This window comes from Clupea harengus, chromosome 14 (genome assembly GCF_900700415.2).
Source record: "Clupea harengus chromosome 14, Ch_v2.0.2, whole genome shotgun sequence".
Classification (NCBI taxonomy): Eukaryota; Metazoa; Chordata; class Actinopteri; order Clupeiformes; family Clupeidae; genus Clupea; species Clupea harengus.
Genome location: NC_045165.1, coordinates 25,000,502 through 25,023,804, shown reverse-complemented (window position 1 = coordinate 25,023,804; position 23,303 = coordinate 25,000,502). Strand labels below are relative to the sequence as shown.

General features: G+C 43.0%; 3 protein-coding genes across 6 annotated transcripts; 1 reads left to right on the top strand and 2 right to left on the bottom strand.

The window, feature by feature from the left end:
• The first annotated feature begins 296 nt into the window (after nt 1-296).
• On the top strand, nt 297-12,144 carry akap12a (A kinase (PRKA) anchor protein 12a). 3 transcript variants are annotated; one of them, XM_031580083.2, is made up of 5 exons: nt 297-649; nt 3,718-3,765; nt 4,675-4,771; nt 5,053-11,226; nt 11,340-12,144. In XM_031580083.2, exons 1-4 carry the CDS (start codon nt 536-538, stop codon nt 11,181-11,183), a joined length of 6,390 nt encoding a protein of 2,129 aa, XP_031435943.1. In that variant the 5' UTR covers nt 297-535; the 3' UTR covers nt 11,184-11,226; nt 11,340-12,144. The 3 variants fall into 3 exon arrangements, with proteins under 3 accessions (XP_031435943.1, XP_031435944.1, XP_031435945.1); XM_031580084.2 differs by having other exon boundaries at nt 11,325-12,144; XM_031580085.2 differs by lacking the exon at nt 3,718-3,765 and having other exon boundaries at nt 298-649.
• Nucleotides 12,145-12,886: 742 nt separating this feature from the next.
• zbtb2a (zinc finger and BTB domain containing 2a) lies at nt 12,887-16,482 on the bottom strand. The gene is made up of 3 exons (XM_012822393.3): nt 15,606-16,482; nt 14,535-14,717; nt 12,887-14,369 (listed from the first exon to the last, which is right to left on the bottom strand). The coding sequence occupies exons 2-3, from the start codon at nt 14,705-14,707 to the stop codon at nt 13,088-13,090; spliced, it is 1,455 nt and encodes a 484-aa protein (XP_012677847.1). The 5' UTR covers nt 14,708-14,717; nt 15,606-16,482; the 3' UTR covers nt 12,887-13,087.
• An 87-nt stretch (nt 16,483-16,569) lies between these two features.
• Nucleotides 16,570-22,583, bottom strand: rmnd1 (required for meiotic nuclear division 1 homolog). Of its 2 annotated transcripts, none has more exons than XM_012822436.2 (12): nt 22,396-22,583; nt 21,576-22,030; nt 21,347-21,455; nt 21,156-21,231; nt 20,831-20,870; nt 19,168-19,268; nt 18,539-18,645; nt 18,360-18,424; nt 18,170-18,246; nt 17,901-18,021; nt 17,536-17,652; nt 16,570-16,690 (listed from the first exon to the last, which is right to left on the bottom strand). In XM_012822436.2, exons 2-12 carry the CDS (start codon nt 22,011-22,013, stop codon nt 16,658-16,660), a joined length of 1,284 nt encoding a protein of 427 aa, XP_012677890.1. In that variant the 5' UTR covers nt 22,014-22,030; nt 22,396-22,583; the 3' UTR covers nt 16,570-16,657. The 2 variants fall into 2 exon arrangements, with proteins under 2 accessions (XP_012677890.1, XP_031435946.1); XM_031580086.2 differs by having other exon boundaries at nt 22,545-22,568.
• Nucleotides 22,584-23,303: the final 720 nt, after the last annotated feature.

Genomic DNA, 23,303 nt, shown 5'->3' with positions numbered 1-23,303 from the left:
GTCTAGAACACATTGGGGAAACAAATGTAGTTAAAACATACATCCCACCAAGTTCATCTACAATGCTAAAGCTACAAAGTTACAATATATTATTTTCTACTATGCACTGAACCATTTTTCACATCAGGTCAACAAACGTCCACATGTTAAAACAGGACGATGAGGTAACACTATAACAATCTCACTCTGAAATAACCTTACCCTGAGACAATTAATAAATCGTATGTAATTGCGTTTCATTGGATTATTCGGAGAGAAAAATAAGTTTGGTGGGATAGTCCCTGGTAGGCAGTCGTCTCAGCTCCTTGTTTTTGCCTCCTTGTGATGCAGCAAGGCGTGCCTGAGTTTTGTGCATGTGATGACAGCCGGGGAGACAGTTTCCCAAAAGAGTTCGCGGGCACTCGACAAGCATCATTTGTGAGTTCGACTGTCCTGGAGCGCGCCATTGCCAGAACTGGGGTTTTGGATTCCCCTTGCCTTCGCCGTTGTTTGCAGCTCACTGGACGAAGGTGACTAAACGCATCGGGCTTTTATCATGGGGGCGACGGAATCTGCGCAGCAGGACGGCAAGCCTGAGGAGGATGCGATAGCCCAGGAACATAATGTGGAGGTGAACGCGGAGGAGGCAGATCAAAACCTCGAAGTGAAGGTAAATGGAAGGACATATAACATTTTTGTCGCATTTAGAGACAGAGCACAATATTTTATGGACTCGAAGTAGCTACAGCCGGTTGAGTGTATGATTCTTGTAGTTTGTTGGCTCGTTTTTTTCTCATTCATGGCAGAATGTCATCTTTTTTCGTCATTATTTATCAGCATAATCATTTTATACTTGTACGAGGCAGTGTGATCATATAGCCTGCTCATCTTTTTGGTCTATTTGACATTTATTCTATTCGTTCTACCGGGTTGGAAAGTTTTTTTTTCACTCAGCTTCAACATTTCAGTGCTAACCTACGCATCAACAAATGCTATCCGTCCCAACAACACATTACAGATTTAACACAGAGCAGAGATCATAATGCGTATATTTCAAATATCTCGGGGCTCCTTCAGCCAGAAGTCCGCTGTGATGCGCGGTTTGGCAGTAGGTGCTGATGCTGCAGCAGCCTGGTGAGAGTAGATGCGTGGCTACGCAAAGTCAGAGACGAACAGGGGCAGCAGTGCCAAAAGGCCATTTCCCCTCTAAATAACTATGCAGTGCAATTTTGATCTCAGTTTGGGTCTTATTTACTGATATTAGAAGATTGGAGGTGTATCGACTGTGTGAGTGGTGTCCACCACTTTCATTATTTGGCATTGAGGAGAGAGATTGAACAGTTCTTTCTGACAGAATATATCAGAAACATCTGTTTTTCTTATGTGTCTGATTATTCCTCAAAAACATGCAACTATGCATAGTTACGATAGGGCCATCATTTATCAGTCAGTGAAGGATAAGCAAATTCATTTCAAAGGTTGTAACTTGTATATGTTTGTAGGTATGGATGATATGTTAACATTGATGTATGGTTAAAATACTTAATAAAGGTTGCTTGTGTCTGGACGCACCTAGCTGAAACAGTTGTAAATTAAGTATGTTTTACCATTTATTTGATGTGTCTTTCATCTGCAGACCGTGAGGTGGTTGGGCATTTGTGGACTGTTTTTACTTTGACAGATAATCTCCTCCACAGCTGCACTTAAGATTTCAGATGCTCAGATGAGCTAGCCTCACTTTAGTGCATGGGCTGGTCTAGCAGAGGCATTGATGCTATTGATCTGTTGTTAACATGTGTCTGCCATACTCAGGATCCCACAGATAAACTTTTTTATTTGGACCACTCAAAAGTCTAAACATTCCCTGCGCTGGGTTGTCAGTGTTTGTCTTTGACAAACCTATTTTGATATTTTGTGAACACAGGCTTTGTGTAAGTACTTCATCAACCTACAATCCTTTTAGGTAGATTGCACAGTTTTTATAGAACATTCACCCAAGGATAGCCACTGTGGGACCTGTCTTTCCTTTTCAGCAGGGTTTCGTCTGTGCACAAGTCCTAGTGGGACATTATCCCTACTGGGATATTCTGACACATCTGACTCCTGAGAGTCCGCCATCCCCTCCTCCCTGGTGACAGAGGGTAGATCTTTTTTCTCTCGAGTCTGCAGAGAGAGCTTATTGATGAGAAACGGTATGGCTTAACAGGAAGTCTGTCAGGGAGATCTTTCAATGAATGTTGGGGGTTGTTTGGATAGCACAGCCCTATTGATTTATTCAGTTTCTTTAATTAGCTACACATCCTCGATATCAAGCCTGCCTGGAAATACTGGAACCTCAGAATGGCATGTTATTTATGTAGTTGTTGTCCTTATCGCATACAACTTTCTAAGGCATATTAGTTAAGCAATATGGCACTAGTGAGAGTGGGGTTGGTAAAGGATATCCTGACAGAAGTGATTCGGCCTTGTAATATTTGCAGTCCTAGCGAAGTATTTACAGTGTTTGTTGTTTATAAAAATGTTAATGATTCTTGGTTGTATCTTTAGATGGAATAGGCTACTTGCCTTGGTAGACATGCCATTTGAATCCAATGAGGTATTCTGACTGTTAGGATTGATTGAAGTAAGATTCTTCAGTTGTTTGAATTATGTGTTCTGTGGTGTGGTGAAGGTATTGATTTAAACATCGACATCTCTTGTATTTCACCTGTATTTTGTTTAATTCACCATGGTTATTGTTACTCTTACTGTGAACAGATTAAGCTTCTGTGACAGTAATTCCAGTAAATGATGTAATTACTGTGAATGTGCAACCAAGTCAATCTACTGAGCAGTCTAGGAGCAGTCAGTCTAGGATAGCATTTCTCCCATCCTGTTTAGCGTTCCACTTTTGCTTCTTAAACATTCTGCATCATAAAATTACTGAACATTTCACTGTTAAACTGAGGGTCACTCTGTGGAACACTGCAGATTCTGTTATGTGTTGATAGACGCACACTTTGGTTGAGATGCAGCCATTTTTGCTGAATCATGTGCTGAGTTGGCCTAAGATTCCTGTATGGAAAGGGCAGAAAAAAATACAACAAAACAACACTGAGATCGCTTAATTTCACTGTTTGTAGTAGATATGTTGATTTTAGACATACTTAGTTTGAAACCTTCCTAATGCCCACTGGTTCATAGTGGAATGAAGGCACAAGCCATTTTAACATTGGCCTGTGAGGATCCGACTTGCCTGAAGTGAAGTTTGCTGATATTTAAAACAAAGTAAGAAAATAGCATATAAGGAGATCATTTGACTGGCTTGCATCTGGTCGTACTGGATCATAGTAAAGCGGATACATACATACATATTAGCAGGGTGCCATATACCCTTTACAAACCACTTTAAATGTGCCTGGAAACATATCTGTCATGAGGTACTTATTTTGGCAGTGTTCGTGCAAATCAGCATAACATGCTGCATGTCAAGCTTATTCCACTCATCATTATGAGTTTCAGCAGTGATTTAAATGATTTTCGGTTAGGCCGCAATAAGTCGTAAATTAGTTAATTTCTTTACCAGCTGTATTATTGACATGACATTTATTATGACATGCATGAATTTAACCCCATAATGAGGGATACATGTATAGTCACCAATAATTGTCGTCATTTTATTCCTCTTACAATTGGAGGCATGATTGAATCCTGCCAGCAAGGCAGTAAGAAAGGTCATTTTCTCTTCTCCCTATTGAGCTTCTCTGGAGGGAGAAGAACTCCTACATCTGCTGCACTGGAACTCAGGTCAGTGGGGCAGTGGTGGCCTTGACAGTCAAAGAGTGACCAACTGTAATATCCTCACGACCAAACGATGATTTGCTTAAACGCTTCTTTATTCACACACTGCACACCAACATGACATGTTGACATGCCCAGGGCCCAACTTCTTCTCAGCCTATTGTTTCTCTAACACTGTGCCTTAACCCCTTACCCCAACGTTAGCTCCCCCTAGGGGTAGGCTTTTCTCTGCACTTACTACACCTACCGACATTCCTCTTCTACTGCATGGACGTGATACATTTCAGCAGTATCTGCGAAATCTTACTGCATTGTAATCTAGATAGTATTACTGCTTGATGTGCTCACGCAAGATGTTTTGGTTTTAAGTGAAACACAGTGATACTGATGGCCAGATAGACTGATCCATTTGTATTGATTTGCAAGTGCCATTACAGTCACAATTACACCACAGGAATTGGTCTGTCATGGTGGTGTTAATTATATATCATGGATATAATCATCATGACAGTGAGATGATGAGGAAATTGTTGTAGGTTTGATCTTGTCAAACTAGAACTGCTTTCTATTTTGTACTGCAACGAATATTGCCAAGTCAGAGACACTTTGCTACTGCACAGGATGGGCTGATTAAAGGTATATCCACTTACTTTATATCTATAAAAATTGTTCTTGAGAGGTGGATCTGGGAAGGAGGTGGTGAAAAAACTTGAATACGGCTAATGACTGCTGGTCAGCAGATTCATTATGTAATAAAAGACAACATTGGAATCAGCAATTAGCTCATGCAAGCTTTTTGGTCTAAACCCAGTTTACACTCTCTGAAGATAAATGGACAGACACGTTTTTCTTTCTCGTTTTGACCAATTCCAGAGGAATGGCAGCTATATCTTTCTTCTCTTCCATTTCCTTTAGTTACTACAGAAGAATGGACAGATCTCCCGTATAAATGGAGCAGAGGACCAAACTGAGGAGTTAAATGGTCTTTGTGAGGAGAGGGCCCTGGAAGAGGGTGAGTGCAGTTATAGCACTAGTGGTTATGATTTAGTTAGTACTAATGAGTTCAACTTAATTCACACAAAATGTCCCCATCACACCTCATTTTCATCTAATGGTGGCAAAATAATATACACATAACACACTTTATTTGTATTCCTTTAGCATGGAAGCTGATGATTAACAAATCTCAGTCTCAGCATTACTGTATTAGATTAAACTTCAATCTTAAAATGCATTTAAGGCTTATCGGTCTGTTGTAATGTGGAGTAATGTATATCTTTTTGCTCATTTCAGCTAGCTCAGACTTGAAAGCAGACGGTCCTTCAGTAATCCAAGAGGCCGTCGAACCTGCAGTGATCAATGTAAATGAAGAACAGGGGTGTACACTTTCTGAAGATGCTCCAATGACAGAAGAAAACAAAGCAGAGACAAAATCAAGTGAGCCTGAGGAAGATGAAGTGGGTTTTAAAAAAATTATAAAATTCTTTGAATTAAAATTCACATTGACTAAGGATAAGGGAGAGGAAAGTCAACCAGATGATGAGAGTGAGAGGGAGGGTTTAGTGAAATCTGATGACTCCAAAGACACTAGCCCCACCATCACCACAGAGCTTGATGCAGAGGAGAAGAAGTCTGAGGAAGAACCTGTTTGTGTTGATTTGACACCTGATTCTGCCGCTGTTGAACCAATCTGCGAACCTGCCGACGAAGCAACTGCACAAGAGATCACAAACGCACCAGCTCCCAATGAAGAGGTGACACCTGCAAAAGGTGTTCCTGAAGTACTGGAACACACCTGTCCAGAGGAGGGGGAGGATGATATGTCTCCAATTAAGCGATTCTTCACCACTGGGATTTTCACCGGTTTGAAGAAAAATAAGAAAGAGGAACCATCAAAAGACCAAGATGATGGGGAAGAGCTCCAAACAATTGTGAAAGAGGAGGCTGTAAAAGCTGTTGAAGAAGAAGCAGCAGAGCCTGCCAATGAAAGCAAAGTGGAAGATGCCCCTGCAGGAACAAGTGAGGCCAAACTGTTAGGGTCTCAAGAGAAACCAAAAGTTGAAAGTAGTCCTCTAAAGAGACTTTTCTCAAGGCTCTCTTCAAGGAGACTAAAAATACCAGAGACAATTGAAACCACTGCTGAAGAACAGGCCCAAACAGACACTGTACAGACAGAGGAAACCCCCCTCTCCTCTCCAGAGGACAAAAGCAAGGATGAGTCTAAACATGAGTCTGATGGTGAAGGAACCTCGGATGGGGAAAAGAAAAGATCATGGAGTTCCTTCAAGAAACTTGTCACCCCAAAAAGACAACGAGCTAAGCGTCCATCGGAGAGTGAAGACGAAGTGACAGAAAAGACCTCCGCAGATATCCCAGCTTCTGAAACACAAGAGGATGTTAAACCCAGTGAGGAGCCAGAGCAAGTTGAACCTTGTCCAGAGGAGCCCAAAAAGAAGTCTGATTTGTCTGTTTCCTGGGAGGCACTGATATGTGGAGGATCTGCAAAGAAAAGGAGCAGGAAAGGTTCAAACTCAGAGGATGAGGTAGCAGCTGAGAAGGACAGCAGGCCTGAGGATGACCCAGGAAAGACTGCAGAATCTACACTGGAAAGTTCCCAGGAAGGAGATGATGAGCATGCGTCTTCCTCTCTAGAACAGTCCGGCAGCCCTGCTGAAGGTGATGGGGGATCAACATGGAAGTCTCTGAAGAAACTAGTAACCCCAAAGAGGAAATTAAGAGCAGGAGAATCAAGTGAGCAAATCCCCTCTGATGGTGAAACCACAAAAGAAGAAACTTCGTTCTCAGTGAAGAAACTAATCTCAGGACGCAAGAAGCGAAGATCTGATGGAAGACAGGAGCAGTCATCTTCTGATGAGGCTGGTAAAGATGTTGGATCAGAAGATGAAGATGATGAAACACCATCAGTGGTGCCTTTGTCTGAATTTGATATAATCGAACCAAGCATGGTGCAAACAATACCAAAAGATGAAGAGTCCAGAGACATTACACAGGAAACTGATCAGGAACTGCCCCCAGCTCCCCTCGACCTTGGCACTCCGATTGTGGCAACAGCCCCAAAAGACTTTGAGGATCTGACAGACTATATAACCAAGCATCAGCAACTCAGTGACATACCAGAAGAGAGTGTTGTATCACCTCCTGGTGAGGAGGCTTTCCAAGATGATACACTTGCAGAAGACTTTGTAGAGTGGACATCTGAAGCATTCACAGCTGCTGAGCCACAGACTGAATTGTCCTATGTGACAGCTGTCTCTCACCTATCAGAGTCTCCAAAGTCCTCAGGTAATTCAACACCAGTTGCCTCAGAGGGGGATATTAAAGACACAGACATCGTCCTGCAGGAAGCTGTGGAAACTGTCAGCATACTTTCAAGTAACTTATCAGTAAAAGATAATGAGAAGATCGAGGAAGTGGCAGCCATGTCTCTAACCCCACAGTTATTAGGGTTATCCATTACTGAAGAGACAACGATTTTTGTTGCTCATGAGAAATTTGAAGCAACCAACATTTGCACAGGTCTTACAACTGAAGAACTTGACATTACTGAGGAAAGGCCTCCAATGACAATGGTAGAGGCAGTGTCTGAAGTTATTGAAACTGTGCCTACTGAATATGTATCTGAAGAAGATTTGGCAGAGGAACCTGAAACAGCAGTAATTACAGAAGATAAACTATATGAAGCTGAGGTGGAAGAAATAAGAACTGAGTTCCAAGAGGAGGACCGCTGGGAAGAGGAAGAAAACAAAGCAGAAGCCATTGATGTTGAAGAGGAAGGTGAAGAAGAAATGGATGAGGCGTCCTATGTAATTCAGACTGAGGATCAGCAAGAGACAGAGTTAGTCAATGGTCTCGCAGAACTTGTACCAATCCATGTTGCCATTACCAGCGCAGTGCAGGGAGAAGTACAGTACCTGGAAGGGCATGTTATTGCAGAAGAAACACCAAGACCTGCAATGGAAGGCCCCATGGACTCAGCTGTAGAGGAACCTGTATGTGCAGAGCCAGCAATCCTGGCTGAAGTGACTGTAGGAGAGAAAGAGCAAGGTATCCCAGAAATTGAGACAGCAGATGCTGACATCCTTCATGTGACTCTTGCTGAACTAGTTGAGAGTGAAGCACATGAAGTCGTCTCTTCAGTGTCAGGCATTCCAACAGATAAAAGCTCACAGATGCCTGAAGCTCAGATCCCAGTTGTGGCACTGACAGTGCAGTCTACAGAGGTCCAGGAAACAGTAGATGTCGTTGAGCCAGTGCTAGATTCAGTCACTGAAGAGGTTGCAATGGAAAATGCACATGCAGTATGTTTTGCAGATGATCGTGGAATCCAAGTTAAAATAGAGGACATAGAATTGCAGTCATCAGAACCTGTTGTTGAGTCAGGATTAGAAGTAGCATCAGCAGATGAGGTTCTAATTCTGGAGGAAACTGACAAACTGGAAGTGGCTGAGAAAGAAGAAACAACTTGGGAAGAAACTGAGGCAGAACCAGGTGAAGAGCCCTGCCCCCTGCCTCCTCCAGAAATCATTCAGCATGTGGAGGTGGAAGACCTATCTGCTATTGGAGATGAGTCATTGCCTCCAGAGGACGTTCCATTGCCATCTGAAGTTCCTTTGCCATCTGAAAAAGCACCAGAGGATGCCATTGTAGAAGAACAGCCAGCTACTCAGGGAGCTGAGGTCACAGAGACTGAGACTGACATTTCAATTGCCACTGAAAGTAATGTTGAGAAAGACTCCGCAGATTCCAAAATTCCAAGTCCAGAAGGCATATTTGAATCAGTGGAAAATGAAGGAAAAGCTACCTCAGAACTTGAGTTGGGAGGATCAGCAGATAGAGAAGTTCCTGCAGTAGATTCAGAGGTACTGACAACAGAGTTATCAGAAATGGAGGCCCAAGTAGAGGACACTGAGGCAGAAAGACAAGCGGTGGAGGAGGAGGTGGAAACTCAGGAACCTGCACCATCAATACCAGCTGAACCACCAGCTTCTGAGTCTCTTGCTGAAGCAGAACTTTTAACTGCTGTGGAAGTACAAACATCATCTTTAATTGAACCAGAATTGGACACACCAGTCGCTGCTCTGGAGACAGAGGCATCAGAAGTAACAGCTCTGGAAGTAGAAGTACCTGTTATCACTGAACCAGAGGTTGAGATGGAATCTGTAACATCTCGAGAAGAAGAAGAGCCCATAACTGAAACTGCACAGGAAGCTCAGGCACCCAAATTAACACCAGAGCTGGTAGTTGGAACAGCTGCAGTAACAGAGCTAGAGGCAGCAACTCCAGTAGCACCTACTCCACAAGTAGAGATACCTGTGGTGACAGCCCAGGAGGTTGAAACACCAGTGGTGTCTGAGCCAGAATTAGTGATACCTCTAGTGATGGAGATAGAAAAAGAGACGCCGGTGGTATCTGCAGTTGAAGTTGAAGCACCAGTGGTAATGGCACTAGAGTTAGAAACAACTGTATATACAAAAATGGAAGAAGAAACACCAACTGTTGCAGCCCTGGAAGTTGAGGCTTCAATAGAAAGTGAGCTGGCTTTAGAGACAATGCAGAGGGCTTCACTGGAGAAAGAAACAGTGATTACTGATACCCAAGAAAAAGAAACAGCAGTTGTAGCCACTGCAGAAGTAGAGACAGCAGTTGTAGAAGCATCAGTAATACATAAGCTAGAGGAAACAGCAGAGGTGGAGTCACCACTGGAGGAAGAAGCAGCTGTTGTTGCTGTTCCAAAAGTACCAGCGCAGACTATAGTTGCCTCAGAGGTAAGCACAGATGTTGCTACTCATGAAGTGACCACAGAGGTTGCTGCTGTACTTGAGGTAAGGGCAAAGGTCGCTGCTGCCCCAGTAGTAAGTGTAGAGGTCGCTGCTGCCCCAGTGGAAAGTGCAGAGGTCACTGCTGAACCAGAGGTAAGGGCTGAGGTTGCTGCTGCCCCAGTAGCTGCCCCAGTGGTAATAACAGAAGTTACTGCTGCCCAGGTTGTAATCACAGAGGTTTCTCCTGCCCCTGTGGTAATCACAGAAGTAACTACTGCCCCTGTGGCAATCACAGAAGTGACTACTGCGCCTGTAGTAATCACAGAAGTTACTCCTGCCCCTGTGGTAATCACACAAGTGACTACTGCCCCTGTGGTAATCACACAAGTGACATCTGCCCCTGTGGCAATCACACAAGTGACTACTCCCCCGGTGGCAATCACAGAAGTTACTCCTGCCCCTGTGGCAATCACAGAAGTTACTCCTGCCCCTGTGGTAATCACACAAGTGACTACTGCCCCTGTGGCAATCACACAAGTGACAACTGCCCCTGTAGTAATCACAGAAGTTACTCCTGCCCCTGTGGTAATCACACAAGTGACAACTGCCCCTGTGGCAATCACAGAAGTTACTCCTGCCCCTGTGGTAATCACACAAGTGACAACTGCCCCTGTGGCAATCACAGAAGTTACTCCTGCCCCTGTAGTAATCACAGAAGTTACTCCTGCCCCTGTGGTAATCACACAAGTGACACCTGCCCCTGTGGCAATCACAGAAGTTACTCCTGCCCCTGTGGCAATCACACAAGTGACTACTGCCCCTGTGGCAATCACCGAAGTGACAATTGTCTCGATGGCCAGCACAGAGGCTGCAGCTGCCCTGGTGGCAATCACAGAGGTTGCTTCTGTCCCTGCTGTAATCGCAGAGGTTGCTGCTACTCCAGCAGTACAAGCAACTGTTGTAGCTGTACCAGAAGTTCTGACAGCCATTGTAGCTTCCCCAGAAGTCAAAACAGTTGTCGCAAATGCTCTTGTGGTCGAAGCACTAGTTGTAGTTGTGCCAGAAGTGGATACATCTGCTGAGACGGCCCTGAAAGTAGACACAGCTGTTGTAGTTTCTCCATCAGAGTCAGAAGTACAGACAGCAGTTGTAACATCCCCAAAAGTACGAGCCATGGCAGTTGTAGAGACTCTTGCTATAAGTGAACTTGAGCCAGAAAAAACAATTGTGGGTGCAAACATCTTAGCTCCAGTTGCTCCAGCAGAAAAGCCAGCTGTCATGGGCCAAATCCCACAGCAAGTGACTATTTCAAAGACAAAGACAGCTCATACACCAGAAACAGAGGATGACGTGTGGGAGGATGCAATGGATGACATGACCCCTAAGGTGGAAGTGGGAGGCGCTGTTGCCACACCTCCAATCTTGACAGTTGAATATGTTAAAGAGGAAGCAGAATTCAGTGATCCAATTCAGTCTAAATGGGCAAGAGGTGTGGCTGAAGCAAGCACAGAGGAAGTCCCACCCAAGAAGGACTCAGCTGGCCTGACGCCTGACGAAGGACCAGCTGCTGAACTGCAGGCCTCATCAGAGGTTGAATTCCAAGATGCTGCTGAGAATTCAGATTCAACCCTTAATGGAACTTAAAAAGCAGTTATTGCAATATAGCCAACACAGGCATGGCAAGCTGGTGAGTACATGATTACCTACTCAGTTACTGAACGCAGTTAATATCAGATATTTAATTACTGCAGATTCCATAAAATCTTATGTATTTACTCTTTTAAGATGTCCCCTACGCAGGTTGAATGCAGGAATAGGAAGGTAAATCGCTCGATGTTCTTCAGAGTAACATCAGATGAACCGCCTTGCTGAATTATGCAAGACAGACTAAGGACTCCATCTCAACACCCCAGCACAGAGTCCAACTCAGCTCTGAAGACAATGTTCTGAAAGCAGCTATTGTGCTGATTTGCCATTTAGGTTTTGGCAATGTGGTTAGCTAATGGCACTATCAGCAGTGCACATGACCATGATGAAGCATTTTCGCTGTTCAGTTATCAAATTAATTTATGTTGACTTCCAATTGAATTATAAGTTCATTTTTACTCTACCAAGGAGAATTATGATTGATTTTAATTTGGAAAATGCTTTAATCAGGCATTTGTGTCAGATATATATATATATATATATTTTCCTTACACTGAAGAGTAGGATCAATTATGTACGTCATCCAGCAGCCCAACAGGGGAGTCTGTTTCTAACCAAAGTATGTAATAACAAGCATTCTGTTGTTTAATTGGTCATCTCATTTAAGAGTCCTTATTTCAAGTATTGAATGTATTCGTTTAGTTTGTATTGTTTTACAATATAATGTAACGTGAACAATCAAATTCTACATTCATTTTTGTTTTTATTGTTGCATAATTATTCATAACAGTTATTGGACTACTGCTTTTGAAACACAGAATACATTTGAATGAGATACATACAAAAGATATATTTGGCAACATTTGCAATCTGACTTTCTCTGAACAGTGTAATATCTTACAGGTAGGAGAGAATGAGGCAAGGCTAAGGGGGGCAGTAATATGTGATTATCTGTCCACTCCTAATTCAGTGTCTGTGTGCATGGGTGCATACAAGGACGTGTGTGTATCGGTCAGAAATGGCAGGTTTATCAGGGGAGTATGGCCAAGGATTGATTGATTTTTTCCTTGATCATTTTATATGGCATCTAAACTGTATACATCATATGGTATTTGTACAAATACAACTACATGACACATTAACAAATAACTAAACATTATACATCAGAACAGTACCTGTAACTTTTCAGATTCCACGCTGTTAATAAACTTCAAACTACTGTATGTTTTATTTAAATAAAAGTATCCTTGAATGTCTGTGTTTATCATTTCATTTTAGAAAGAAATTGATGCTTCTTTGTTAACGGGAGAAAAGAGGTAAAAATTACAACATTAGGGGAGTTGTCTGAAAGATCTGAAGAATGTAAAGCAAGACTCTTATCAAAAGCCTCAAGGGCCAACAAAACAGACCAAACGCTGTGGCTTTGATGTAACATAGCAGAAACATATGTCAAGCTTACGTACCACTTTTGAAGAAAACTGCTAATACTGGCGTGGATGTTTGTGGTACAATGATTTGCACAAGAGACTGGTAAGGAACGAAGCTAGAACAAAGCTCTTTCTGTCAACATGGTTAATAAGTCAATGGATGCTTGTACCTCTACTACGTAAAAGAAAATAAGGCCCCAGATAGAGCACACTTGAGCATGCAGAGCTACATCCCTACAAGAAGACAATGAAGAGACAAACATACCCAGGACCTGTTATTTACAAAAATCTGTTTATTGTCAACAAATACAGTAAAAAAATGTGTTAAGTGTTGTCCAGACAAAAAGGATCAATATGAATATGTAAAAATTAAAGTCAAATACCACGTTGCATAAGGTGCAACTACATGAAAACTTGTAAGCTTTCGCCACATAAACAATGTACAGTACATAGAAAAAGATTTTAGGCCCAAATTCAGCTTTCATCAGCATCGGGAAGGACTGGGCTTGAACCTCTTGATCCACTGCTCTGGGTCTTATCTTGAGGCCGTACAAAACCCTGAGCATTGATAGCCTGGCTGCAGTGATGTTTAAAGACCTCAGCTGGGCTACAGAAGAGGGTAGAACAGGAGTGGCACTTATACGGCCGGCTGGAGGGCAGGAAGAGGGCCTCAGTCTGGCTGCTATCCACCCCATCACACAGCAGTAGACACTGAGGGTCCACCATGGTGTAGGCGTCCTGCGTGAGCAAGCGGCAGGTGTGGCGTGCCGCCTGACTGGCACGGCAGAAGGACTTGTGACAGGCACTGCAGCGGTAGGGCTTGCCTGTGTGGGTGTACATGTGCTCACGCCAGTGGCTGCGCTGCAAGAACTTACGCCCGCAGGTCGGGCACTGGAAACGCCGCCGTTTAGCATCGCTCACATCTACCGCAGACACATCCTCAAGGCGGTCAATGTCAGCAATGTCTGAAGGTGGCGGTGTGGACTCTCCACCCTGCTGCACCAGCATGGCTGGCAACTCCCCATCGCTGTTGACAACATCACTGTCAGCACGCACCGTCTCTTCCTCTGCTTCAGGCTCAGCAAGGGAGCTGTCAGGTGTTGCATCTCCACTTCTGTTTCCACTCGGCTCCTGCACCTGCGGCTGTGAGCCCACATGCTCCCCCTGCTGGTTGCTGTAGGTAGTGAGATTCAGCTGTGCGCCCTGCTGGATGTGCAGGACCATGTGCTCCCTCAGCTGACTGCGCTGGGTAAACAGACTGCCGCAGTGGCTGCAGGTGTGGTGCTTCCTGCGGGAGGCGCTGCGCTGAATTATGCCCACTTGCATGTGTGGATGCGGAGGGCATGCAGAAGGGGCTGTGGGACTACAGGACACCTTCCTCTCTGCAGACACATGGGGAGAATTGGAAACAGCAATCTCCACACCTCCAAGTTCCTGTTTGGGTACACAGACTACATTTTCAGTGGGCAGGGGGGAGGAGGGGGGGCGTTTGCGCTTGCGGGGTGAGGGGTTACTGGAGTGGTGCTCAGCGATCTGAATGCCGTAGAGGGAGTTGGTCAGCACAGCAGACTGTGCGCTGGGCTGCAGGTCCAGGCTGGCTTCCTGTAGAAGAGGGTAAGCATGCAGGAACTTGACACCCTGCTCCAGTCGCAGCGGGTCAATAAGCTGGGGGGTCAGCTTTCCAGTGTACATCAGGTTCAGGAGGTAGCTGAAGATTTCTGGCTGGATGTCTACCGGCTTCAGACGTACACACTCACTGCAAGATACACAAAAAATGCATTAATGTCTAAGCTTTGCATTGCAAGTTAACACAGCCATTCCTTTCAACTTTCTTTGATGTACCGTTACTAGACATGCAGTACAGAGGGCGTCAGCCAGCTGTACGCTTAAGGCCGTTTCCCCACCAAGAGAACCAAAGTACCTGTCCTGATGAATGAAAAGCATTCTGAAGTAGTTAGAGAAGGCAGCCAGGACAGCCTTGTGGGCTTTGAAGAAAACATCTCCAATGACTACAGTGCAGTCGCACAGGAACCCAAACTCCCTCTGAGCATTCAGCCTCTGTAGGAGAACCAGACCATGATGGGCCAGCTCCATCCTTACATCACTGCAAATGTAAGAACACAGACATATACATAAAATAAAACACAAAAAAAACAGTCCAAGCTCAATAACAACAATAACAACAACAAGCTAATACAGAAAGCTACATGACATACAACCGACATATAAGGCCGTATTTTTCCATTTTAACAACATCTACTCAACTAGTGGAAATTACATTTTATTTCTATTATTACTCAAACAGGAAATGTTCTGACGTAACTTATTAGCCAGGTTTAGGCTACTGTACGCGATGTTAGCAAAATGTGCTAACTTCCGACAGACTTGTCAGACTTCACCACCTCCAATAAATGCACCGTTGGTTAATGTACATACATCAACAGACAGGTTGGCCCATCTCTGAAAGTGTCCTGATGGGTTAATTCAGTCGGACCGTTTATTTTAGTTTCTGCCAACAGAGACAAAGGGAGTCCCATTGAACCTAATGCAGTTTAACATGACATTTTTCGTGATAGCTAGCGATAGACAGCTAGGTCCGATAGGAATGTAAATACTGTGAGAGGGTCACAACGATGTCACAATTTCAACATTAACCAGGTGGACAGGTAACGTTATCGTTGCCATCAGACGTCACTCTGTGACTTGAGCTTTGTATGTTTTTAGAAGTCACTGATGATGTTCATACTATCCAATAGAAATTCACTAACAAAATGTGAAGGGACAAGGTTGTTTTTTTGGTAAAAGTTACTTATTTCAGTTAACTTTACACAAAAGTTATCTATATGAGACTTCAAACAGGCACAAGAATCTTGCTAAGCACAGATAAGAAACGCTTGTCTTGTTTGTCCCGCACGGTAAGGGACGACGCGTTTAGTGCAGATTCAGTCATTTATACCATTTAAATAGTTCTGTTTGCATATTGACAACATACCTTATAATTGTTCGTCAAATGCAGATGATACAACTGAAGTAGTTGAGCAGTAGTAAGAACTGTAAAATTGTTCTTTTCCTGTGCAATACGGAGACACTGGATGTTGGTGCTTTCCGGAGCATTTACGTTGTGATCACGTGACTATTTTCGCGCGCCTTGAGGGTAGTAAGGGCGCCTCAACAACCGCTTTTATTCTCTCGCGCGCGCGGTCCTAGATGGTTCTAAGCACACTCGAGTTATGCAATAAATATCCCAATATAACCATAGTAGGTTGGCCTGGTGATTAAAGTTATTATACATGTATGCTTTGTTAATTGCCAAGTGAAACCAGCCTGCCTGAGCAGCAGATGCAAACATACAAATGTGGGACGAGTAGTACATTTGTGTAGAACATGTTACTGAGGCTGAAAGGTTACCCAAGAACATAATATAATTCAATAAAAAAATGTGTTTTCTTTGTGGCCACAAAGCTGGTATCTTTGACCTTGTCTGCAAAGTTAGCGTAAATCTGGTTTGTGCGACAGAGCAGAGTTCCTTATTTCGGGCAAATAAAAATGAAATGACCAATTAGAATGTGGGACATTAACACACAATATGTGGGATACCCAGCGAAAGGGTAAAAATAGCTGTGATTCCACTGCCGGGCCAGTGGGAGCTAGGGCTATCTTAGGTAACCGGGTCTAGTGGCCTGAGGCCCCATGGTCTACAGCTACAGGACTACAACACAAAGCTACAGCTACAGGACTACAACACAAAGCGGGACACCTGGTGACTGTCAGTCTGACAGTTTAGGCTATTGTTAAACAAATAAGAGATCTCATGTCAGAGAGATAAACAAGAGACAACTATACTTATTAAGGCGTATCAGTTCGTGATCTGCTAATTTACCTGCTAAGTAACCTGTTGTCTGGAAAGATATGTCTGTAATATCATAATGTATCGTGATAGGAAATGGAGAACACACTGTTAGGTAGTTTATTTATTTATTTATACTTTTTTTTTAGTGCAAATGACGAAAATAAATCTTGTGCCCAGGCAACCAAAAATGTTCTTCAAAAGATCACTCTGGCAAGCTCAAACATCACCTAAAAGAGACAGAAATGGCAACAAATACAAACATCATACATCTTGCACCAGCTGTCATGAAATAAAGTTTACATATCTGGTTGAACTCCTTAAAGTGTAACTGCATCCTTACATGTGTTTTTTGAGCTGTACCCTAAATAATATTACAGGACTGTGACGAAACACATCAGTGCTGGTGTTGATATTGACAATATTTACATTTTGAATTTTTTTTTTTTTAAATCAGCATTTTATGGGTTGAAAATGGCTCAACACACCATCTATTTTAAATAATCTTGAGCCTAGAAAGGCGTATGCTGCAAAGAGTCAACCGTTTCGCTGTTATCTATGTCAGGGGTTTTCAACCGGGGGTCCGCGACGGCATTGCAGGGGGTCCGCGACATGAGCCTATGTTGATCAGTTCACCATTTTTTTTTTTATTCGCTTTGATATTTCAACACATTTCCAGATTACTCTTGAATATCGTGAAAAATATCTAAAATAAGAAAAATGTGTCAATCTGAATAGCCAAGTCGCATTGCCTAAAATATACCGATGTAGACCCATATTCAGCGAAGAAATTACACTAACTAAGTGCTACAGGTGGAATATGTGCACGGGGGGAGGGGACGTGGCGGCGGCGGCGGTTAGTGATCTACCCTGATAATTTCACATATTTAAGTGTTATAGGCAGAATATCTGTGCGGGAAGAGGGGGCATGGCGGTTACAAACACGCACATCAGTGGGCCGCAAAGTACTTTCTACTCAGAATGGTGGTCCCTGGGACAAAACCAGTTGAAAACCCCTGATCTATGTCATGAAATGGGTCCTGCATACAATACATGGAGGGAAGAAGAGTCTGACCTCAATGGTAATGAGGATGACAATCATCCACTCCAGTCTCAGACTGTGCTTCTCACTCAAGTGGTTCCTCATCAGGTCAGTAAGCTCTGTACAGTGCTGCAGCTTCTCATTCACAACCTAAAGAAAAGTGGACCAGTCAGAAAGGTGTTAGGGCGAAGTTCACAAATCTGACAGAACTGCCCTCAAAGTAATGTATAGAACTGTGAAAGCGAATAACTCCTCCTTTATTCAAACTTGGTGTTTATGTCAGTTTTGGCTGTCATGCAGCAACAGTAAGAACAAGCCATATGTTGTATAAAGGGATTCATTACATATGAAATTATATTCTTCGTGAATCTAAACCATCCATATCACAGGTACCCTACCTTCACCCTACGGTTGATGCTGAGGAACTGGCAGGTTTTGTCATACAGCTGCTCCAGGTTCTCTCTGTCCCAGTAGAAGTCTGGGGTGATCAGCAGGTCGGAACTTAGGTTTATACAGTGCCTTCAAGAAGTAAACAAGCTATTTTAAACAAACACAAATGAATCTTAATGGGCTGGTCAGTGCCTTGGAAAAACATCTGTATGACCTGTGTTGTGCTAACTCAACACAGACTTGAGAGATGAGGTTTGCTGCAAGGTTTTAATTTTACCTTAAAGCAAAAAGTTCTCCAATTTTCTGCAGGACATCAGACCTAGAGAGTTTGACCCTCTGGCCAGATTTCAGCATCTGTGAAGCACAAAGATTAAAATGAAAGAGAGAAAAAAGTCTGAAAATGTAAGGGCATGGTAGGAGTTGTTTTTCTTCCACAAAATATCAAGAAAAATTTGCCTGCAAAGCACCTCTGGGATTGACTGGATTGACTCCACAAAATTGTCCAAAGAGACTTCCCATATGGCCAACTTAACTAGGAAGTAAGATAGAGATGAGATTTCAGACCAAATGTACCCATCCTCTGCTGGCCATGTAAAGAGAATCTGTATACATGATAAAACTGACCAAGGGAACTTTAAACACCTACCAGATAGAGACAGAGCATTGGAGAAGGCAAACTTTTCCAGAACCAACTGCTCATAGTCCATATCACCATTGAGAAGGAAACTTCCACGATGAAGCTTGGAGTTTCCCCTTGGATGAAGCAAATGTAGGATGTAGCATTCCTTGGTTATCAATTACATAATATGCATGTAACTGGACTAGGTATTTAAGGGGAGATGGCAAAAAGCATTTTGAGTATTCTGTAGCCAGAGACTTCCACACTTTGTGTGTAGCATCACCTGAGCAGCCAGATATGTTCATACCCTTTCAAGGTCTTTCACTGATATCATAACAAATTGTAGGTATCCAGAAGAAACTACCATAAGTTACAGTACTTCACAGGTAATAATATTGCAGAGCAGAGCATAACAGAGCAGGTACAAATGTTGAATAAGTTCCTAAACTGAGTCTGATTAATTATATTTACAAAGATTAGTTTCTTTATTCAAATATTATATCTCAAAAAGCGTAGAGAGATGGACACACATAAACCTTCACCAACTCCCAGTTCCATCATTGGTCTGGAAAGCGGTTCATTACAATGTGAATTTAATTGAACTAATGACTTCATCTGCAGTGTATGAACACAGATCTTACTGACTTATTACATACTCTCCAATAGTGTAGTTGATCTCTTCATTTTCCCAGTAGACCAAAGCCACCTCATACGGCTGAATTTCATGCCGTTCCAGGAGCCGCATCACAGACTTCATCTATGGAGAAAGCCATCACAATTTTGAGATAATGGAAATAATGACAAAGGTGACATTGCATTTACATTTACATTTAGTCATTTAGCAGACGCTTTTGTCCAAAGCGACGTACAATGGAGAGAACAGTCAAGCTAAGAGCAATAAAGAACATGGTGTAACAATAAATACTACAAGTGTTAAAAAGGCTGCTTCACCAGTTGCATCCAGCTGTGCACCCCCACTGTGCCGGCCACTCACGGGACCTGGGGTCCATGAAAGGTCATCCTATCATTTGATCCCAGAGTTCCGTGGGGCTCGTGCACAGTGGAATTTCACTGACCATTTGGTCAAACCCAACAGTTTCAAGGCTCCCCCTCAGCTCCCCTATATAAGCCTGACCCACCGCTGGCCAGTGTGTGGGTCAATAGAAGCTGGAGAGGAGCACTCTCATCAAGGAGTTAACGGACAATTCTGTTATCAAGGACATTCACGTTCATCCTGCCGTGCGTCTTTGTGAATGTGAGTGTTTGTACATAGTATATGTGTGATTTAGCGAGTTAGTCTGTTAATATTAGTGTAGATAATATCTGTTAGTCATTTAGGATATTAATCATTCACTGTCTTGTGTATTTCACTCCGTTACTGCTAATTCACGTGAATGTTAGTAACGGAGATAATGGAATGTTCACCGTTACGCGGCACGGTGTTAAAGTAACATATCCATATTCAGATCATTGCCGTTATATTCATCGTGTGTATAATATAGTTATGCTTGTTGTAAATATCATTGTTAATATTGTATATTTGTTATTCATGTCATTCTATAGAAACCACGGTCAATCACGGTTCATGGTTCTTCAACTCATTCCAGGATTCATGTTGGATATAAGTCCTTTACACGGATAGTTATATTCACGGATCATTCGATCATTGTCAGCCAATGAATATAAGTCTGTTACGAAGATAATTATATTCACGGGCATCATTCTTTCATCAACCACTTCATGTCTTCACTTCGTGTGTGTGTGCAATAAATCAGTCATCATTGAACATTGGCATCCGTTCTTGTTCTAACCGGACAGACCTGTGGCGATTGTCACCTATTTCACAACCAGTAATACAGTCCTTTTGGGTTTCATTCAATTCAAATATCACCCTATTTTATAATAAGAATTAGAAAAACGACCTAGAAAGGAAAAAGAAGTGCAGGAATGTAACTGCTGAAGTGCAAGTTAAGCGCTAGTCAAGGTGCCAGTTAGGAAGGGAGGTGCTCTCTGAAGAGTTGGGTCTTCAAAAGCTTCTTGAAGGTAGAGAGGGACGCCCCTGCTCTGGTAGTACTAGGCAGTTCGTTCCACCAACGTGGGACTACAAATGAGAATAGTTTGGATTGCCGTGCTTGCACGGACGGCAGTGCCACACGACGCTCACTAGACGAGCGCAGCGTCCTGGGTGTGACATTTGCCCTTACAAGAGCATTTAGGTAAGTGGGAGCAGAACCAGCAAGCACTCTGTAGGCAAGCATTACATTATATTTCATAACATTGCTGATACCCTGAAACATATAAACATTGTAACATACTTACAGTTTTCTCCTCAACATTCCAGAAAACCACAGACCCTTCCCTTCAAAACAAAATAAGTAGAGTTACTTTCATAACAGATTTTCTTGTACAAGACTCCTTAAAACAACCTGGGCGCACTCTGTATGCATGTGCTCCCATATACACCTGTATTTCATTGTTTTGAACAAAGTAGATCCTAGTTTTGACCACACTGTGTTCCAAACCTTAGGTGGGCACAAGGGGGCAGCACTGACACTACAGTTGCTGGTCATAGTAATGGGGAGTATGACAGTAATGATGGATGCCCTGGGCTGTAATCAATATGTACATACAATTGCCAGTGTACCTGAAGAAGAACATCATAGCATTGTCATTTGGTTTGGATATGTTGTCTGTTCCCATCACCAGCACATTGGCGGCATCTGAAACGAGTAAATAGCAAATCAATTTTGGTCTCTCTTCTGCACTTCTGTAGGCAAGTATGTTTTCTGTTGTTGACATGACATTGTCAAGTGCTTAACTGCTTGACTAACCAACCTCTTGGCAGGTCTGTAATTTCATAGAAGCCATTGGCTACTAAGTCGTGGCAGAGAGTGGGCAAATGGTACTGGTCCGCTGTGGCAAAAGCAATGCTCTGCATTACATCCTGTAGGAAAATGAGGGCATAGACAGACAATAAAATAAATATATCAAATATATCAATATACGATAAATGCAAGTCTATGTCTCAAAGAGTTTATACTGCAGAGAAATGGTGGAGTCTTACCAAGTCCTCCTCTGGCACTGGCTGATTGGCTCTTGACGGCTGTTTCGTTCTAGGGCCTTTTAGGGTTCGTTTACCGGGCAGGCCACCCTCTTTCAGCACCGACCTGTTGGCAGTGGTAGATCTGAAGCGCATCTGCATCAGCCATGTCCTCCATGGTTCATCTGACAACTTTAACGCAGTTGGAGATCTATGGCTAAAGTTATCCGCGCAGAACAGAGGTTGTAGTACCGATCCATTAGTTTGAAGTGCCGTGGTCCCACGTTGTGTGTAATTTCGTACGTAGATGGGGCAGGTGTACTTCACCAATCCTTGTGGCGGAGTACTCTCGCGTTGAAAACAAGAAATATGGTGTGACGTTCCCCAACTCATGGGAGCACAAGTACACAAAGCTCTCCTGCCCACGGGCGTGAAAAACGTCCATAGCAGCCGAGGAGACATCACTACCTGCAAGTTGACTAATAAAGAGTAGCGTTATGAAAGGGGGCATGTGGTCGGTTTGTTAACTTTAGTTAAGACTGCCTATGAGATTGGTTTGCAGTAAGCTGACCTTGACTTGATTTAGCTAACTAAGCTAAGAATATTACATTCTTCAAGTCTGAAATACAAAGGTACTGACATGCGTGTAAGACGATACTGATTGGTTAAGTAGATGAATAGGTGGATAACCAGAAAGTTAAAAACAAAATGCTCGCGTGAAATAGCTTGCAAAGTAACAGGCTGGTTGGCTAGCTAACGTCAACATGGCTAGCTACCTTGGTCTGCTAACAACATGCATCTGGACAAACTGTTAAATGTTTTGTATGCAGGCTGAACGACATACCTGGCCAGCCCTACTGTAAACTGTAATCGGTTCATGGACGGCATTAATGCCAGATTAAACTCAATAAATTGCAATTTGGAACACCAGTATCCAGCGCCAACATCTTCCATAGATCAACAATTCTTTTTCTACCATCTTACTATTCTTACCAACTAGAATGTGCATACCGCCGCCTACTGTATCGGAGATAGTAACGTTTGTATAAGTAGAGAACAGGGTGGGTGCCCGTATCTTCATGAGGGTGGCCTGCTGGGCCTTATGCATTTATTAGCATTTTCACCACGGGGTGGCGGAGTTGGATCTATTATTGTGAGTATCATTGGACCGCACTGAAGTTGATATATCTGTTCAATGTACTACTAGGGCCATTAAAAACCTACAAATGGATTGCAGAGCAACAGTTGCACCAATATTTGTATCATTCAAAGATTCAAATAAATTCGTCTGCACTGTTGGGGTACTCAAATTTGACAAGGAGATATTATTGAACAATGGGAAGAGGGCACAGTAATCCTCATACACACCTCATGGGTATCAGTGTCAGGAAAGATCCCAGTTTCATCTCAGAATTAATTTAAGCAGGTTTACTTTAAAATGTTTAGAAACATTATAACCAGTGCAAAAACACTGTTCATAACCACCACCAACTAAATACTGTAAACACTGGAATAAACAATTCTGTCTGACCGTGAGCAATATGAAGCAGACCGTAGCCCTGAGAGAGGTTGGAGGACTGTGGACTTAAGTAGATTGAATGAAAGCCTTTCTCCATTGTTTTAGCACACAGAGCTCCACAGACCACAGAAGTGATTGCATCAGACTGTACTGGGTAAACCTATTTCTCTTGCTTGATACCCAGCCTTTTCTTTCTAAATGCCACAACTGATTGCATCCAGCCACTCATATGC

Excerpts from the sequence above, each read along its gene's own strand:
- akap12a (XM_031580083.2), top strand. The coding sequence starts at position 536 with ATGGGGGCGACGGAATCTGCGCAGCAGGACGGCAAGCCTGAGGAGGAT. Across the intron at positions 650-3,717 it reads ATCAAAACCTCGAAGTGAAG|CTTCTCTGGAGGGAGAAGAA; the intron begins GTAAATGGAAGG and ends CTCCCTATTGAG. Across the intron at positions 4,772-5,052 it reads GGAGAGGGCCCTGGAAGAGG|CTAGCTCAGACTTGAAAGCA; the intron begins GTGAGTGCAGTT and ends TGCTCATTTCAG.
- zbtb2a (XM_012822393.3), bottom strand. The coding sequence starts at position 14,707 with ATGGAGCTGGCCCATCATGGTCTGGTTCTCCTACAGAGGCTGAATGCT. Across the intron at positions 14,370-14,534 it reads CTTTTCATTCATCAGGACAG|TGAGTGTGTACGTCTGAAGC; the intron begins GTACTTTGGTTC and ends TGTATCTTGCAG.
- rmnd1 (XM_031580086.2), bottom strand. Across the intron at positions 18,425-18,538 it reads CAATGCTCTGTCTCTATCTG|TTAAGTTGGCCATATGGGAA; the intron begins GTAGGTGTTTAA and ends CTTACTTCCTAG. Across the intron at positions 16,691-17,535 it reads TCATCCTCATTACCATTGAG|GTGATGTTTGAGCTTGCCAG; the intron begins GTCAGACTCTTC and ends TGTCTCTTTTAG.